This window comes from Vigna radiata, chromosome 3 (assembly GCF_000741045.1).
Source record: "Vigna radiata var. radiata cultivar VC1973A chromosome 3, Vradiata_ver6, whole genome shotgun sequence".
NCBI lineage: Eukaryota > Viridiplantae > Streptophyta > Magnoliopsida > Fabales > Fabaceae > Vigna > Vigna radiata.
Window position 1 is genome coordinate 9,850,905 of NC_028353.1, and position 19,517 is coordinate 9,870,421.

The following is a 19,517-nucleotide window of genomic DNA, read 5'->3' on the forward strand; positions in this document are numbered from 1 at the left end:
TCTCGTCTAATGTGTGTTACAAAAACATACTCATATAATGTGTATTACAAGATCTGTGTAATGCTTTTTGTTATACTCATCTGATCAATATACGAACATACTCGTCTAATCGTATTACAAGATTCATCTAATAAGTGAATGAACAAACTTGCCTAATGTGTATTAATAAACTCATATAATTTTTGTACAGAAAGACTTGTCTAATTTATATTGTTAAAGTCGTCAAATTTTTTTGTTTTGCTTGTTTAATTAATGTATTTCCAGACTTGTCTATTATTTTTTGTTATACTTGTTTAATCAATGATGAAATGATTTATTAAATATTTTTTATACTCATCTAGTTATTGTATGAAGAGTCTCGTGTAATTTTTTTGTTATATTATTCTATAACATGAAAGATAACTTTACTAAATACTTAATAACTCATGTGGACTTAAATATCAAAAGAAATAAAATTATAGGTAAATATTTCCTAATTTCGATAGAAATTCGATCCTTTATTAAATAGCAACCTGTCTTTCGTACCATCAAGAATCAAAATCATCACAATCTTAAAGCATATTATACACTTAGATGCCTTAGAGAAAAAGACTGAAAAACGATGACATGACACATTTAGAAACTAAGAAAAACGATTTCAGTAGTTAATATTATACGTTGAACTCTTAGTGTATGGTCCTTTCGTAAAAAACAAGAGCTATTAATTTCCTACTTTTTTTAGAGCTGTAAACTTTCAACATAAACTAAGTCCTGCAAATATAGAGAGGGACTGTATACCTAACAACGAAGGAGGTGTGTTTAGCAATTACCCAAATGACATTAGTCAAAATCATCCTAAAGTCCAATGCGTTGCTTCCACCATTTGAAGATGCAATTTTATACAAATAAATGTAAGACTTTTAACTATCACCTACTCACAGCATTCAATAAACCATCGCTTTAATATAGCAATGGTTGTTGAACCCCACCTTCACCAATCTTAGCCCAACACAAAACCAAAATCCAACATCTCGGTCCTTCATTTTGACATGCAAGAACTTACAACCAATGAACTACCTACAACAACTCAAGGAGACGGCCTTATCAAATGCTCAAACACGAAATTCTTCAAACAACACTATGTCATTCAAATTTGATTCTTATTCCATTTATATCAACATATATCTATTCAAAAGGGTAATTCCTTTAAGTAAATATTAAAATCTTACCTAATTAATGGATGACACTTGATTCATAAAAAAAAAAAAAAAACCACCCCTTGTGAAAATTTAAAGCCAAATCATTATTGAAATCACATAAAATAAAACATGCCCCCTTAATTGTGTTAAAACGTAAGTATGATAGCAATATATCTCAAAAGAAACAGTGGTGTTTATTATTTGATAGAAGATGTGATAGATAATAGATGTCAAGAGTAGAAGTAAAATTAACCGATAAATAATAACCATAATCAAATTAATAAAAATAAAAATTGAGCATGGAATGTGAATAATGTGGTAATGCATGGATGACATGAACATCAATCGCATCCATGTATGCATCCGTATAATGTTTTGTCGATAGTGTACATGGAACTTCATTGCCTCTGCAACTAACACACACCATAGCTCAGCATTGTCGGAAGGGTCGAGAAAAGACAATTTTATTTTTTTAAATATATATACATAATATGACATGAAATATGAAAAAAATATAATTGTGAGATAAATAATATGAAAAATATGTAAAATTTAGTAAGTTGGCTGTCGTTTAAATTATAGTCTCTATCAACATGCTTGTTTTCACCTTAAAAGTACAGACATTGTTAAAAACATCATGGTCATGCTATTATATTGTATGCTTATTATTTAAGAGTAAAAATATTTATAAATTATGGGATTGATCAGAAATAAATATAACGAGTGGTTAATAAATAAATATAATAAGATGAAAAAGGTAAAGAAAGTAGGAATGAGAAAAAGGTGAAAGGTGTTGCTTAGCAGACATATGATAAAAAGGGTTGGTTGCTGATCCTTGTTGTCATCTTTCTTATACTTTTCCAATATCCCTCTCATTAATTATGCAATTTGTTTTTACACAATATTTTTCTTTTCTTCAAAAAATATACATTGTTAGACTTTTTTAAAACCACTTCAAAAGTGTTTTTTTTTTATTTATTGTTATTTATGTATTTGTTTAATGTGATTGATCTAATTTGTTGTTTTCTTTAACCGTTTTTCAATTATTATTATTGTATTTATCTAATTAAAAATATATATTATCGTCAGATTTAAAATAGTTTAATAAAGTATGAGAGTATAAAATATTAATCACAACATTTTATTAAAAAATACTCATCCAAAATCTTTTGCTAATTTGAGAATCGAAAGATATTTGTTTATAGACTTCTTATCGTGTTATTTGAAATTCGGTTATATCATATCATTTGCAATCATTTAAATATTTCTAAATCTATAAAATAAAAAACTATAATAACAAAAGTCTTTTAATTTTTCTAAAAAACACATTGCTTTTTTTTTACATCTTCTTAAAATTTACCTGATTTTTTATATCAAAGCCTTTAAAAAAAAAAATCCAATTGATTATGCCACAAGTGATTGACATGATGTCAATAAAAAATAGATAACTTAAGCTTTTTTTTTCCTATAAGAGTAATCATGTTAAATAAAAAACAGTAGAAAATAATACAATATTACGAAAAGGAAAGATACACATGCTTTATGGTATAATAACAACACTGCAAAAATAATTTTTAGAAACTAAATATATTTAAAATAATATTTTCTGTTATATATCTATATCATAAAAATAAAGATTAAATATATTTTTAATCTTTCTATGAGAACGATTTTGATTTTAGTATATGGTAACGTTCAATTAAAATTATATACATTTGGAGGTGTAAGTGATCCAATGGAAGGTGGAGAGAAGTATTAACTAACAACTGAGTTTTGTAAGTCTGACACTCACTCAACCTTTTCTCGGATCTCACACAACACTGTCAGAAAAGTGTCACGTTTTGATGAAAGCCACGCGTCATTTCAAAATGAACCTAACTCTTCTTTATATATTTCCTTATCAATTTAAAATTTAATTAAAAGTATTATGTTTTCTTATGATTAGACATCAATGTAACTTTGACGCAAAAATAATTATTTTTTATTGAAATTGACATTTTGATTACCACAAAAGAAGCTTTTTATCTATTTGATGAAGAATATATGCCATGTATTGTTAGTGGTGGCAATACCACTTTTAGCTTTAAAAAAAAAAAGAGAAGCATTTGTTTGAAAAAATAATAATAGAAGGAAAAGACACTTAGAAGAACAACCTTTTAGAAGCAAATTTATATGAATGTGTATCAGTGTGAGTGCATGATGATGATGATGATGATGCAAGAGAGCATATTACATGACACATTACCATGATGTTCCATAACCGACCCCTCAAGGTCCCAACACAAAATTGAGTCATTCCTCTCACTCTTCTTCTGTGTAAATGTACAATGTTTTCCTTTATATGCAATGTGAACAGCAAATCATGATCTCAGACAAGGTCTGAGGATTCTGCACCATAAAAAAACCTACACAATCATAAAAGAAGAAGGAGAAGGAGAATTCTGTTGAATGATGGGAATCTATCCTTCTTCTGCTCATGGAGTACGATCAAAATCTCCAATTCTTTTAGTTTTTCTTCTGAATCTTCATTACAGTTTTTTCTTTCTATTATTATCATCGGGGTCATCGACATCAACATCCTTTCATGTGAAGTTTTAACCCTTATGTTTTTATTTTTAGGATTTTTTTTTTTTTATATAATTTTGTTTCATTGCAGGGAGTTGTTCAGGAATAAGAGACAGAACAGGTTGCAGTTATAGAAAATCATAACTTGATGCAAAGGGCAATAGCAGAATTGTATAAGCAAATAAAAGGGAAAACAGTATTCCAGTTTGATCTTTAAACTGAGGTATGAAATTTTTGAACTTTTTTCTGTTCTGTTTTCAGTAATGGTTGGAATTTCATTTATACCTCTCTCATGTCTATTTTTAAAGATAACTACAATATATCCTCATTACATTATCACTCAAGCTTCTTTCCAAGAGTAAAAAAAGTGTTCCAATTTGATCCTTTAATATGTTTCATTTTTTTCATATTGGAAGATGGTATGATCTAAATTTATCATTTTAAGAAATGCATTTTATGTGAATTATGACTATGCAAAAGGGTACTGTTACTACCAGTTTCATTACTATAAAATTAAAGTACTGTGGAAAAAAAATTATTTTTATGAATTTACTTTTGTACTTGTATCTTAGGAATACAGTTTAACAACTTTTTCAGTTTGTTAACCCCAAAAAATATATGGAAAATGATATTACTTGTTCTGTCTTTTCTCCAGAAATTATTTTACAGTGCAATACAGTTTAGTTTATTTACAGAAAAATGAATAAAATAAAATAAGATAGCAAAGTAATTAATATTAAATTTTCAGTGAACTTGAGGGTTTTTGGGCAGAGTGAGGTTGTAGTATGTAGAATATAGTTATCACTGTAATATGTTCTACGTTTCTGGTTTTCCCCTCTCTTAACATAGACTTGAGATCAACATTCCAATCTCTCATTAACATCATCTATGGAGAAAAATAGAAAAAGGTACTCATGTGCTGTAGGAAGAGTGTGAACAGAATCTGAGTAGCAAGCTTAAGATGTTTCGGCTAGAGATAGGTTTTTCTCATGATATAAAAACTCATCAGATGCCCTTTTATGAACTACTTGTTAGATTGAATAAAATATTGTTAAAAGCCTATCTTAAAGAAGTTTATTGGATTATGAAACTATACCATTCATAAATATCTATTTCCATTCATGAATTGTTCAATATTTAAGATTAAAAGTTAATTCTGAAATTTGGGGACAAATAGAAATATAGGAGAATGTGAAGTTGAGTCCCAGTTAAAATTCACTTTATCTCTATAACATTTATGAAACCAAAAAGATACACTACCAGCACCAATTGTAAGAGAATATTCATCCTAGAACTTGTCCAGAGTTTTAATAATTGATCACCAAACATAAGTACCTTCAGCTTAGATCCTTAAATATATTGTTCAGTCAAAATATCCATCCGCAATTTACTTTTGTTCTGCTGCATGTCCCACACCAGTTTTACTTGTAGTGCAGTATTGGACAATCTTTCTTGGGGATTCCCAAGTTCCCAATAGCTTTTAGAGAAGCAACTTTGTCCCAAATAGATATTTCAGTTTGGGCATGTACTCATTGGGGATCCATGCTGCCTGCATATAATAAGTAGGAATGACAATTTAAAACAAAACTAGCTGGACATCCAGTTCTGTTGGAGAATTCATTTTTCCATGAATCAAGTCTATATTGCAATTTTTCAATAATAAAATGAACTGAGAATTAGTAACCTTCCTTTTCAATAATATAGTAGTCTCTATGGATGATATAGTCTGCTATCTATTTTTTGTTCTTCAATGGATATACATAGTTTATGTAGCTCTAGACCCAGTAATACTGATCTTCAAACTGGATTCTTTGCTAAAAATATCAGAAGTAGCAGCAGTGAGCTTAGTTTGTTTGGTAGTTGCTTTTGAGAAAAGAAAAACATCACCCCAAATGATAAATTTGGATAAGGATCCAAAGCTTCTTTTCTAAAGAATCATTGTGGTCAGAGAAAGCTTTTCCATCAAAGAACTAAAAGATAAGGAGAAAGGGGGTTCCCTTGTTTAAGACCCCTAGAAGTTTTAAAATTCTCTAATTTGTTGTCATTCTAAATAATGCACAAAGAAGAGGAAGTCTCAAAGTTAGTTGATATTAAAACTACGGAAGCCAAAACTTGTAAGTCATCAAAATGAAGCAAAGCCACTTTATCAAACGTCTTCTCAAGGTCAGTTTTATAGACCACTTTTTTTCCTTTGTTTTGTACTTGCTGTGAGTATTATCTTGCAAAATAATAGCAGTGTCCGAGTACCATGTAGTGATTGCCCAACAACAGAATTTATACAAAGTGAATAAAAGAATATAACCCTTACTTAATGTCTAAATCTGTATATGAAGCATATAATTTATTAACAAAGAATATCACGGGTCCTAAAAAGACCAACAAAAGCAACAGATTAAAATTCAGTTTCATGAGTCATCCAATCAACACTCCTTCTGGACTTTGAAACTGCATACTCCAAGCCTCTGCCTCAAGAATTCCAATCTAACTTAGGAAGCACCTTTGTTATGATATCTGCTTTCTGTTCTTCTGTTTTGCAGTAGATTAATTTCACTTCTCCTTCTCTTTGTGACTCCCTATGAAAATAAAACTTTATCTTGAAATGTTTGGCTTTGGCATGAAAGCTGGGTTACTAGCAATTGAAATTGAAGTCTGATTGTCCACAAATATCTTTGTGCTATCCTGTTGTTCCATATGCAAATCTACCACGAGCTTTGCAATCCAAAGACCTTGATTAACAGCAGCAGTTGCAGCCACATATCCTACTTCTGCTGTAGATTGAGATAAGAATTATTGCTTCTTTGAATGCCATGAAAAAATTCCAGAACCAAAGCTAAAATGATAGTTTGAAGTACTTTTCATATCATCAACACATCCAGCTCAATCACAATCAGAGTAGCCAAGAAGACTAAAATTTTCATCATATATCAAAATCAATTTACCCTTAACATATATAAGAACTCTCTTTGCTGCCCGGAAATGAATTTTACTAGCACAGCTCGTGTATTTTGATAACAAGTTTACTACATGCAAGATGCCAGGTCTTGTTGCAATTGAATACATTAGGCAGCTTATAAGACTCCTGCATAGCTTTTCGTGTACATTTTCAGCTCCATCTTCCTTGTAAAAATTCCCCTTCTGATTCATTGGAGTTGCAGCTAGTTTGCTCTCTTCCATGTTAAACTTCTTGAGAACTTATTTTCATTTTTTCTTTATAAAGAAATATTTCATTCTGATTTTGATATACCTGGATACCAATAAAGAATATCGTTCTTCGAAGGTTGGTCATTTCGAAAACTTCTCTTATTTCTTTCTTGAAATTTTCAATCTGCTTACTACTACTCCTTAAAAGTAAGAGATCATCAACATGCAGGGATATGACAAGTATTTCACCATCAATATTCTTAACATACAAAGACCATAGTTTTGCTTACTCTGGATAAATGGTTTTGATCTTTACATCTTTTAGCACATAAAAATAATTATTGGTTTAAACAAATTCGTCAGGTTTAAGGACTCTCCTTGCTCAGTATGAAACTTGGCGCATCTACTTGTTGGATTATTATTATTTTTCTGAGGAAATGAGGATTTCATAGATAAAATGTAAGCATACACCCTTTCATGACTTGAAGTATCCTCAGTAGCAATGTTATGGAATTGTTTCATACATTGACTTTGATCAATTGCAAGTTCTATGATTTGTTATGATTCATGTTTAAATTCTTGCTAATGAGTTATTTCAAATGTAGCAGGGAGAAGATGTGTCACACTCGCTTGGAACTTTGTCACGAGTATTCTCTTAAAGCATCCAGAGTATCTTTTATCCCTGAAAGACTTGGTGATATTGTTATACTCTTAATAAGGTTTGGTATACTTGTGTGCCTTGTTGCCTCCATATCACTCGCTCTCCACTCAGCATTTGCTAAACCAGACCGATGGTTCCCCTTACCGGAGCATATACATACTGTACAGAATACTTCTGTCATTGACAGCGGACCGACAAACATCTCTCATATTCTGTTTGGCATCGGTGGGTCATCTAACACTTGGCATGACCGCAGCAACTACAGCAAACTATGGTGGAATCCAAACACCACAAGAGGTTTTGTTTGGCTTGACAAGAAGCCTAAGATTCTGCGTGATGACATGCTTGTACCATATCAAATCTCAAAGGGCTGGAAACGGTTCCAGTATGTGCATTCAGCGTCTGCAGTTCGGATTTCCCGGATAGTTCATGAGAGCTTTAAACTTGGTTTGCCAAATGTTCGGTGGTTTGTAATGGGAGATGATGATACTGTGTTCTTTACTGAGAACTTAGTTACTGTGTTGAGAAAATATGATCACAACCAGATGTATTATATTGGTGGGAGTTCTGAGAGTGTTGAGCAAGATTTGATGCATTCTTATGACATGGCATTTGGTGGTGGTGGATTTGCAATCAGTTATGCATTAGCTGCTCAACTAGCCAAAATAATGGATGGTTGTCTAAGCAGATACTACTACTTTTATGGTTCTGATCAAAGGGTTTGGGCCTGTGTGAATGAAATTGGGGTGCCTCTTACCAGAGAAGGTGGATTCCACCAGGTATATTCTTTTTCCACTTGTTACACTTGTGTACTTTTTGGTACAAGCTATACATTGATACACATATTTGTATGAAGAAAGAATCATGTTCATGTTTCAAATGTTGTTACTTCAGCTTAAATGCAAATCTTTGGACTAGTTCATGCATAATAAACTTATGGTCCTTTTTTTCTTTCAGCTTGACATAAGAGGGGATCCATATGGTCTTCTAGCTGCACACCCTTTGGTACCACTTGTATCTCTCCATCACCTTGACCAATTGAACTCCTTGTTTCCAAACCAGACTCAATTTCACTCAATGGAAAAGCTCGTCAGTGCATACCACGTTGACCCTGCCCGGACAGTGCAGCAAAGTTTTTGCTATGATCATAAGCATAGATGGTCAATATCCATCTCATGGGGTTACACCATACAAATATATCCATTTTTGTTGATAGCATCAGACTTGCAGATGCCATTGCAGACATTTAGGACTTGGCGAAGTTGGAAAGACGGCCCCTTCACATTCAATACGAGACCAATGAGCTCTGACCCGTGTCAGAAGCCAGCTGTGTTTTTCCTGGATGAGGTTACAGAAGTGGGAAAAAGTGGAAGTGTCACTATCTACAAGAGACATGAAGGCAGTGAAGGGAAGTGCACGAGAGAAGGCATTACTAACGTGGAAGTGGAAAGCATTACAGTTTCTGCCTTGAAGCTGGACCCAGAATATTGGAAAAGTGTACCTCTCTAACTCTGTTCGCTCAACACACACAATTGAAACAAAAACATCTTTGCATTTATAACTTCTTAGCTTTTCATGATAGTCATACGCTTGAAGTGAATAGAATTGAATTCCATATATATTTGGAGTTTTAAAGTTGCTGTTAAATTAATCATTTGATTTGGCTTTACTTACCAGGTATTGCGCAGGCATTGCTGCCAATCATTGGCGGGTGGAAGCATAAACAATGGTAGTATGCATATCAGGATTAGGAAGTGCAGACCTCAAGAAACCATTACTATTTAGGAATCAGCTATTTTATTTGCTCGGCATAGTGAGTAGATTACTATAGTATAGTGAGTCTTATAGGTGTTACTCTAACATTTCCACCCTTGTACATATATAGTTGTCAAAATATTCATATAGTCTCAACTTTAAATAATAAATCTCTCAGGGAAATTTTCTACTTGTTTGTATGGCCTCAAATATCTAGATATGTATTGTTTTCTCTTTGCTTTTTCATATTCTGGCTTCCGTTTTCAATCATGCAAGCACATGTACAGGAAGACCTTCCCTCATTATGCCTCTTCATATGATGTGAATGTCTTTCACACTAGAAACTGCCACCACCTCACCAGCAGTGGTAAAGATGATTCCTCTATGTATTTTGATGTTGCTCAAGTTTCAATTTTACTTTGGTGAGCCTTTATAAGCAGAGAACCGAGCTGCAGACCATGCAAATGTTTGAATAATGTTGTGTAATGGTGGAATGGTTCTCAGTAACAGATGCTCTTTTTTCTCTAACTATATCTTGGATTTCATGGGACAGGTTCAGGATAAGTAAGCACCGGTGAATGTCGTTTTCTTTGTTTGAAGAACGGTTTTAAGAGGGAGAAGATTTGGTAAGGTGTTGTTTATTCTCTTCTTTTATAACATCCATAGATTTGGTGACGTAACCTGAATAAGGTCTTGTTGTATTTCCTTCTCCATTCGACTGTGCAGGCTAATTCTTTAACATCCTACGCTGGATATTCAAATACTTGTTTTGTTTTGCAGTTTTTTCTACAACTGTCGCACGGATGACCGTTAGAAACTGCCAAAATATCAACTTTGTGATGCACGTCGAAACAAACATTTTCTTTAACTTCGGAAAACTGTAAATTTGACAGCTAGAAATTACAATATTTTTTGTAGTGTGTGTACTACATCATGGATCGATCCTTTGTGATCACAGTTGTGAAAAAAAGAAGTAATTTTTTAGATAAAAAAAACTACTATGAACTATTGTAGGACGTCGCGTGTTTTGTAGTTGGAGGATCTAGTTTTCTTGTCATTAGTGAATTATTTGAGTTTGGTTTATTAAAGGTTGGATTTGGTATTTGTTTAACTGAGAAAAAGTCTAAGCTTTAAATAAGGTTGCCATATATAAGTTAAAGTTATATTTTGCAAGCTTATTCATTAATAGTTTGTGTAATCAGAACAGGTAGGCATGCCCAAAGAGTGATAGTTTATTTATTGATTTACTTGAATATTCTAATTTTGTTACTATTTTGTATCTACCACTTATCCAACTTATATCGAAAATTCCATCTTACTAATTAAGTCATAACTAAGTTAAATGAATTAAGTACAAATATTACACTGTAAATAATTCAACCTTAAATGAATTAAACTCGACGACTTTTCACAGTCAGAACTTTCAATATTTGATTTGCCAAGAATCATTCACACTTCTAGAAAGTAACAATGAATGTTTGGGATGCTTAGTGTTTTAAGAGGAAGAACCCGTAAGCAGCACCATGAAAAACTTCCCGACATGGGAATCTTAACCGAATGCTTACAGTAGTTGCTACAAGTCGGAAATTCGTTTTTTTCACACGGTACATGTAACATTTGAACTTTGCGTAAAAATGTAAAAATGTAAAAATGAAAATGGAGTGGTCAATTAACAAGCATTCCGTAAGTTGAAAATGGAGTGGTCAATTAGCACCATTCCAAATTATTTCGAACAGTTAAATTCTGAAATCACTCAAGCATATATATTATATATCTGTAACTCTGTTAGGAATAACACTGTCTTTGGTCCATTGTTTAACATCCAATTACATGGGAACTAGGAAGGAAAGATGCTAGTCTGTGTGCAAGCCTAAAGTCAAGGACCGATATTTTGGCTCAGGAAAGGTGAATACCAAGATGTAAATACTAAATACAAAGGCGCAAAACATTAATATATCTGATTCCACGCATAAAAGATTCAAGGTTTATCAGACAATCAGCCTGCAAAATCAGAACTATCTGTTGTCATACCCATTATATGCATGCTGCAGTAAGAGCGAATGGAGGTTTTGCATAAAAGTAACGAAATTAGGCTTTACTATCCCCGTCGCAGCTCCATGGGTAGAAAGGGAAGCCATACAGTACCCCGCTGAAGGGTAGAAATCTATCTCAAGCTACAATATATTTCATCTAAATTACTGGAACAAGAAGCTTCCATGGGGAACGAGAAAGGGCAAATGGCAACTGACAGAGGTGACAGATTTCACTAGATCAACATGCACGTCCTTGCCTGAGAACTATACTTCCCCTCGTGTAATACTTCTGCATCTATCAGTTGCAAAACAAAATTAGGATGCGTATGTGATCCACAAATTCAGCACAATCAGTATCTTGAGGTCAGGGAACGTGTGTATAATTATAAACAGCAAGACCGATTCTGGTAGCAGCAACATAGCAACTCTAATTAACCAACAACGCCAGCATCTTCCCGGCTTGCTGTTTCACTTGAAGGAACAGAACCCTTATCATCAGTGACCAAACCCCCTATTGTTTCACCCTGTTTGTGCGGCAAATGCTCAGAATCCTGCTCAGGGAATACCTCAAGCTGCAGTGATGGTGAAATGTTATTCACGTGTAGCCATGTTAGTTCCCACAGACTATCACCGCCCAAGGCACTCCTCTGAGCTAGTATACCCCTCATCTTCATAACAAGCAAGGAGTTTTTAAGCAGCTCGGGTACCGCCTCTTGAAGCTTCTCACTTCTTTTCCCCCTAACCTTCACCTTCATATATTTTTCCATTCTGCTCAGTACACCCAACCATAGCTTACAGAAGGTTGTTAATTGTGATAATTCTGGGAGTAATTGAAGAAAAACTTTGAACAAGAGCTTCATTGCTAAGATAAGGGTGCCTTCCATATTGCGATAATCCTTTTGAGAATGTCCCTGTGCAATCTCAAGCAGGTCATCAAGTACAGTGAAGATCACAAGATCAAAACATTGTAACCACATGCTATATGGTAGATAAATGTCATCAGCCCCAGTCAAGCACTTCTGCAGAGATAATAAAGCATGATTTCTAACCTCCTCTCTCTGGTCTAAACACACCTTTCTAAGACCTTGTACTAGTCTCAACCACATCTCTCCAATATCCTGAGATAACTTAGACACCTGTTCCTCCTCCATTGATTCCTTAGCCTCACTGATCCACCGTGCCAAGCAATTGACAGACCCTGCCATGAGATCTAGTGCCCGCACAGAACGCTCTGCTTGTCCAACACGAGACTCAGCAAACTGCCTGGCAGTATCTACACAGAGAACATAATTAGCTGGAAGCAAGTGGGCACCATCAGACATTATGAACAATAGTGCATCAAACCCAGCTTCAGATGCTTCTATGTGTCTAGCTGTGATGGAAAGTAGTGATGTAATTGTACGCCATCCTAGCTGAGATCTTATGTGAGAAGCATTTGCCTTTACAAGGCGACTGACTTCTTGAGTAATCTGCTCACAGTATGCATCGGCAACCCGGGCATCAAGCTTCAAGACAAGTTGCAATGACCTCAGAAGTTCATCAGCAATGTTCTCCTTGTAGGGAAGCAACCGCTGGCAAATTCGCAATAGTCCAAAAACAGCCTTCTCTACCAGGGCACAGGGCATTAGAGTTGACTGAACAATGTTGGATATGTGTTCATACACACCATGCCAAAGAATCCCAATTCTATCCCTGTTATTCAAAGTAATTGCAATCAGCAACTCCAGGCAGAAAACTGCTGTATCTTCATCCTCAGGTGTGCTGCTCCCTTTTTGAGGTCTCCCTGCAGCCCAAACGAGTGCTCTTGCTAGCTGCAATAAAGATTCAGCTTGCAGAAACTTACTCTCAGTGAATATGCTGTCAATATGACATTTCTGTATGGTTTGTAGGGTGCGTTGATGAGCAGCAAGTTGTTGTTCAGTAGGTTGCGATCTTGGTTCCTCAGTATCAAGGGATAAGAGTTGACTAAACCTACCCATCAATCCAGAGGATCTCCTTGGAGTGCCAATAGATTGCATATGAGCTGAGGATAAAGAATTCATAATAGGTTTACCATGAACAGTTTCAGCAGAAAGCTCTGATTCATCAGCTGCATCACTGGCAACACGTGCAGGAAGAAGACCAAGCTTGTGCAGTCTTAAGATGCAATCAAGAATATTTCTCCAACCTGTGCGGATGTAGTCACCGTATCTGTTTGCTATAGTGAAAACTGTCACAGTTGCCATTCTAGCTTTCATGTCATCTCCAAAGGCTAGGACTGGTTCCTCAACTGATGACGGGTTTAAAAGTGTAGTGAACTTACAAAGAGACACTACCAAATCATCAAGAACATCTTCAAGATGATGGCAAGCTGAAATTTTAGCAATAGCCAAAAATCCATCCATACATGTTTGGTATACCTCCTCCTGTTCAGCATGATCAAATACCACAGAGATGGCAGCAATTGTTGGGCCTGACATTATGGCAAACATATCATGATCAAGGTAGGCCTTAGAATCAGATACAATAAATGGAGCAGTTTTTTTGGACTTGTGCATTAGGTCAATCCATCGACTTGGTGTCATTTCAGGAAAACCAACACCTTGTTCAGGGGTTGTGCGAATCTCATTCTTACAAATTGAATGGTAAATCTCTGACAGCATTTCTCGAGGCAGATCGTTGCCACCATTTATAAGCCTATTATTCCGAATAAAGTCCTCTTCTGTCATCTTCTTTTTAACTTGAACATTGTGTTGATCTGTATTAAGCATTATCATTGAGTATGACAAAACAAGAGCAGCATCCTTGTTAGCTAGGATATGTGGTGATTGTTCATAATATCTCTCGGAGAAAGCTTCAAGCACCCTATGTATTTTTTGTGATTCTCCCGGCAATCTGAATGTCTCCAAGAATAGACGCAGAGCAGTGTCTAAATTCATGTCTTGGAAATCAAACGTCCCAGCAAATTCATGAAGCACCTGAACACAGAATTCATCATGATTTCCAAGGAAATCACCAACAAGATTCTTATCCAACCCAGCAGTGTATCTGAAAAAGCAGGCAACACTTTGAGGATCAAGTTTGTCAGGCAAAAGATGTGTTCCTTGGAGAAACTCCAGACCTTTCTTAGGATCACGATTAAAGTGGTCAGCACCAATCATCAATCTTCTCTTTATGTACTTTCTTCGGCGGACAAAAGGAACCCAATGATTTGGATCGTTATAATTCTCACATTTAACCATCCAGAATGGAGTATACTCTTCAAGATTCACTGGAGAATATTCAGAGCTTACAGATCCATTGGCTATCCTTTCAGCCATTCCCTGTATAACAGCAATAAGACCATCCAAAGCAAGAATATGCATGGCAGACAATGGACAATTCACAGGAAATGCACTTTTAGACAACAAATTAGCAAGGTCTTCAAAGACATTACTGCAAGTTATGTCACAGTCAAAGTTAGCATACATATCTACCATAAATGTCTTTTGCCTGCAAAAGTCAACAAGGGCCTCCATGGCTACCTCTTGCTGCTGGTATGAAGCTCCATATCTGCTTTGTGCAAGTCTTAAAATGACACAAGAAAAAAAAGCTTCAAGCTGTAATTTGAGCTCTGTACGAAGATGATGATACAGATTGAGAACAATGCTACAAACCATTGAAAGTATAAGGGGGCTCATTGACAAACCAAATTGCATCAGATTATGGAACAATTCATCCTGAATTAAGCTCAGCAACCTTGGGTGACGACAAATAGAAGGTCCTCCAAGTTCTATTGCTGAATTAATAAGAGTTAAGGCAAAGAGAGGCACATCTTCATCAAATGCTAGTGTGTTTGATCTAGGACCCATACCCGTATGTTCAACAACATTCAGCAAAGAACACAAAAAGTGAAATATTTCCACCATGCAAGGAACACCATACGGTTCAGTCATCAGATGCATGTCATATGGTACACCATCCTTGCAACTAATAGTTATTGCTGTGTTTTCATCCATCACAGTTGCTTTCACAACACTTGAAACATTGGGAGCAGAGTTTGTAGATGATGATTGATTATCATATTCAGAACTAATACTTCCGTTCTCCAATTGTCTACTTCCAAATGCATAGTCATTGTCTAGGCCTCCAGTCTGCAAGAATAATAGCCAAATACAAAAATTCAAATAGATGTTATGAATACTAAATTCTTGATCGCCAAACTGTTAACTGTAGGAAAATAAACACTAAGAAAAGCATGACCCTCTCCCCCACCCAATTCCCTTGAATCGTTTTTTTCCCCAGAAGCTAAAACAATAATCATTGGAAAAAAATATAGCCTTTGAAAGTAGGTAGAAGGATTCTCATACCTCCTGTTTCAAGTTAGTGCTCCCATTAACCAGCGCATGATCAGTATTGCCAACATCTTGAAGGTGAGAGAAAATACACCTTACAAGTTCATGCATTGTATATCGTGCTATCTGCTGCAACAACTCACCTTTACTTCCTGCTTGATGAACAATCCGAAAACAAGTATTCACTATGGTGCAAACATGTTGGTTACTCAGCATTATAGATGCTTTACTTTTCATACAAGCTAGGAGAACTTGTAGTATCTTCATTAAAACAACTTCTTCTGAAGAAGGATCAGTGACCTCAAATCTGCAGCTAGTGACAGCATCAACCACCAAATGCATGGCATCCTCAACATTGACAGTATTTTGATCAATCACATCAAGAGTCAAGATCTTGTAAACAGATGACAAAGCAACACCAGTAATTGGGGCACCAGTTTCATCAGACCTAATTACATCTAAAAATGGCTGTAGATACAAGGCTGGGTTGATAGCTTGCCACTGATGGTGATGCCATGAAAAGATTTGTCTTCTCACTGTCTTAAAAGACTGAATGAGAGAGTGTTCCAGCTGATCATCACCTGACATGTAACGGCCTCCCCATCTGACATTTCTCCTCATCACGGCCAAAACAGCACCAATTTCTGAATTGATCATGCATGCCAAAGTTGTTTTGTTAGGGTAGGCAGCATCACATTCCTCAGGTTCCTCCTCCTCTATTGCATTGATACCGGCTTGCAGCTTCAGACGTCCCATTTTTAAATTCTTTGTAGGGCACGGCAGGGATCTGATAGATTTTCAAGGAGGGTTTTCTAATAAGTACCAAAAACCCAATAAATAAAACCAATCAGGGCGTCCACAAACCAAATAACTAAAAGGATTCGTGTGATAGCACTTTGAGTAGTATGGTAACCACGAAGAATCGTCAAGTAATTACTGAATAAGGGCCTGCTTACATAAACCTTTACATAAACACTCATGAAAGAAAAAATGAAGAAGTTTCTTCCGGAAGCTAAACTTGGCTTATGCACGAGTAATATGTCAAAACAATATTATATTATATTAACTTCAACAGAAGTTGATTTGAATTATGCATAAGTTAATTTTAGCTCACAAGAAAAGACTCGTGTAATTTTTTTTTTTTATTTTCTTTTATAAATGTTAATGGAGAATTTTATCCAAACAAGGCCTGAGTCTTCTGAAATACAATGAGACAACAAAAACAAGTCCAGATTTCCACAAAAAAAATAATCAAGACTAAAAAGTCCAGATTCATTTACCAAATTATTTTGTCCTTGCAATCTTCCCACTTCCTAAACAAAGAAATAAATGCTTCTCCACGCTTTCTACTTTTTCTATAGAGAATTAGGAGAACTAGTAAGCTATTTCTGTAGCGTCATAGAACATTATTCTTACAGGCAGCACAGAGTAATGCCCTAACTTAAAAGAAGCACGAAATACAAACACAAGAAACACAAACTGAGAACGCTTCAGATTCAATTCAGCACCACGGCATGTAAATGTCTAACACACAAGGTAACCCTACCCTATGTAATGTAAGTAAAAAAAAGTAGTATACACACACAAATCCTAATTCCCAAGTATGCTCATGTGCAAGAGTTCAACAACTCAAAATGCACGTACAAAAGAAGAAGATCTGATGCGATCCAGCATTTTCATTCAAGCAATTTGAGATGAAATTCCGCGCATTTGAAAAAATGGCAAAATTGCAACATCCAGAGAAAGCATAAAATCTCACTCACTCGTTACTCTCTGCGAATCGAAAAGTTGCGAGTTGTTGCTTTATTTGGCGATTCAGCGGAAAAGTTGACGGAAGTCCGTACTGCTACTGATCCTCATCGGAATCTTCGGTCTTCTATTCTTTACTGCGTCTCTCTGTAAACTAATTTGAAAAAGAAAAGAAAGGAAAAGGAAATGACTCTCCAAAACTAAGGAAATTTTATTTATTTAATTAGTTTGCTGTTATATTATTGAATACTGAATATTATTTTATAATCATTTTAAAATCCATTAACTTTCTCATGATTAATTTTTATCAATTTTACTTGAAATTGGTAAATGCTATTTATAAATGTTATACTGTAAGAAAATATATCTGATTTTAGTTTAAATTTATGGAAAATCATAGTAATTATCTCCCACAAAATGTTGACACTCGAAATGTACGTAGAAAATTGACACATTTTTCTTTCAAAAAAATATTTATCAATATTACTTTTATGTATGAAAAATGAATAATTAACGTCAGAAAAAAAAAAAAAGTAAAAGCTGTCGGACAAATTTTATTTATATCATATGAGTGCCTCTATGTCGAACTTAAAAATAAGTAGTCATAATTTTTTAAGGATTAAATATGTTTTTCGTCCCCTAACTATTGATCGTTTTTGTGTTTAGTTTCTCTTTCAAATTATAGTACAATTTAGTCCTTCAACTTTATAAAACTATAAGTTTTAGTCTTTTTTACCAAATTTTTTAAACTTTATTTACATTATAGTATTTGAATTGTTTACATTGTTTGACACGTTTGTAAAAAATTCAAATACTATAATGTAAATAAAGTTTAAAAAATTTGGTAAAAAGAACTAAAACCAGAGTTTTCTAAAGTTGAAGGACTAAATTGTACTATAGTTTGAAAGAGGGACTAAACACAAAAATGGCCAATAATTGGGAGACGAAAAACATATTTAACCTATTTTTTAAATCTTTTTGTCCAAATTAACTTTAGGTTGGATCACAAAATATGTTAATTTGTAATTTAATTTTAGTCATAGAGCTAACAGATATTAAATGGCAAATTGATATTTTGAGAAAGAGTCTTTGATGTTAATTTTCTTTTTAAATTTCAAAAATCAGCATGAATGCTTTTGTATTTTTCTTTCATTTTTTTGTGTAAAACTCTCACTAAAGTGTGTTATGTGACGTCAAATTTGTAAAAGAAGTTATTAAATTTATTTTACTTTATCTTGTTACTGACTAAAACTTTAATCTTTTAGATGAAAATATAAAAGTTTTTAGAAATGAGTAACAATACTATTGTTTAAAGGTTTTTTTATAATATTTTAGAATTTTCAAAAATTCATAGTTTAAAATATATTTTCTTTTATCTATTTCGTATTTCTTAACCATTTTTCTATATTTTTTTACTTTTATTTTAGATATCCGTACTACTAAAATTTTATAAAAAAATTTATGTATTTTATATTATATATTCATTCTTCATGGTTTCAGTAAAAGACAAAATATTAACAAAAAATTTTAAAGAGATAAAATAAACCCACAGTTTTTAAGGTTTGTTTGAGATAACAGACTACGTCTTCGTTGATGACTTTAAATCTTCAACTAATCTTGAAAACCTAAAATAATATGGTTAAAATTATTTTTTGTGTTAGTGGTTAATTTACATTATTATTAATAATTATAAAATAATAAAATGAAAATGATTTTATAGTGATGCTAAATTGTTAAATATTTTCGAATTACTTAAATTCATAAAGTATGTATATAATTCCACAGTTTCACTTTGAGAGAATCATACATGTATTCTATTGTCTTATAATGATAAAGTGGTTGACTTTACAATAATAATATTAATTAATTTAGAGGTATAACAATGATACTTATTTTTTATCAATAAAGAAATACATTTATATAAAATGCTATATAAATTTGTATTGTTTTTTTTTTTTCTAATTGTAACTATTAAATTATTCAATAATATTACTAAATTAATATTCAAGAAAATATTTCCACAATAAATAAAAATCGTATTAGTAAAATGATAAAATAATAACATTGTAAAGTAATATGATTTATTATGAATTTAAGTATAATTAAATAATATTGCAGAACT

General features: G+C 33.6%; 2 protein-coding genes across 8 annotated transcripts; one reads left to right on the forward strand and one right to left on the reverse strand.

Annotated features, from left to right (window-relative positions):
- The first annotated feature begins 3,319 nt into the window (after positions 1–3,319).
- LOC106756810 lies at positions 3,320–10,508 on the forward strand. 6 transcript variants are annotated; one of them, XR_002667393.1, is made up of 8 exons: positions 3,320–3,659; positions 3,835–3,966; positions 7,248–7,343; positions 7,493–8,324; positions 8,503–9,042; positions 9,223–9,667; positions 9,854–9,926; positions 10,081–10,505. XR_002667393.1 is itself a non-coding variant. In XM_022779402.1 (6 exons), coding segments are annotated over exons 3-6 (1,482 nt in total). In that variant the 5' UTR covers positions 3,320–3,659; positions 3,835–3,966; positions 7,248–7,341; the 3' UTR covers positions 9,331–10,508. The 6 variants fall into 6 exon arrangements, 1 of the variants encoding a protein (XP_022635123.1); XR_002667394.1 differs by having other exon boundaries at positions 7,490–8,324; positions 9,223–9,926; positions 10,081–10,506; XR_002667392.1 differs by having other exon boundaries at positions 9,223–9,926; positions 10,081–10,506.
- An 843-nt stretch (positions 10,509–11,351) lies between these two features.
- Positions 11,352–17,585, reverse strand: LOC106757622 (ARF guanine-nucleotide exchange factor GNOM). 2 transcript variants are annotated; one of them, XM_014640337.2, is made up of 3 exons: positions 17,410–17,585; positions 15,662–16,433; positions 11,352–15,445 (listed from the first exon to the last, which is right to left on the reverse strand). In XM_014640337.2, exons 2-3 carry the CDS (start codon positions 16,400–16,402, stop codon positions 11,765–11,767), a joined length of 4,422 nt encoding a protein of 1,473 aa, XP_014495823.1. In that variant the 5' UTR covers positions 16,403–16,433; positions 17,410–17,585; the 3' UTR covers positions 11,352–11,764. The 2 variants fall into 2 exon arrangements, with proteins under 2 accessions (XP_014495823.1, XP_022635124.1); XM_022779403.1 differs by having other exon boundaries at positions 15,662–16,458.
- Positions 17,586–19,517: the final 1,932 nt, after the last annotated feature.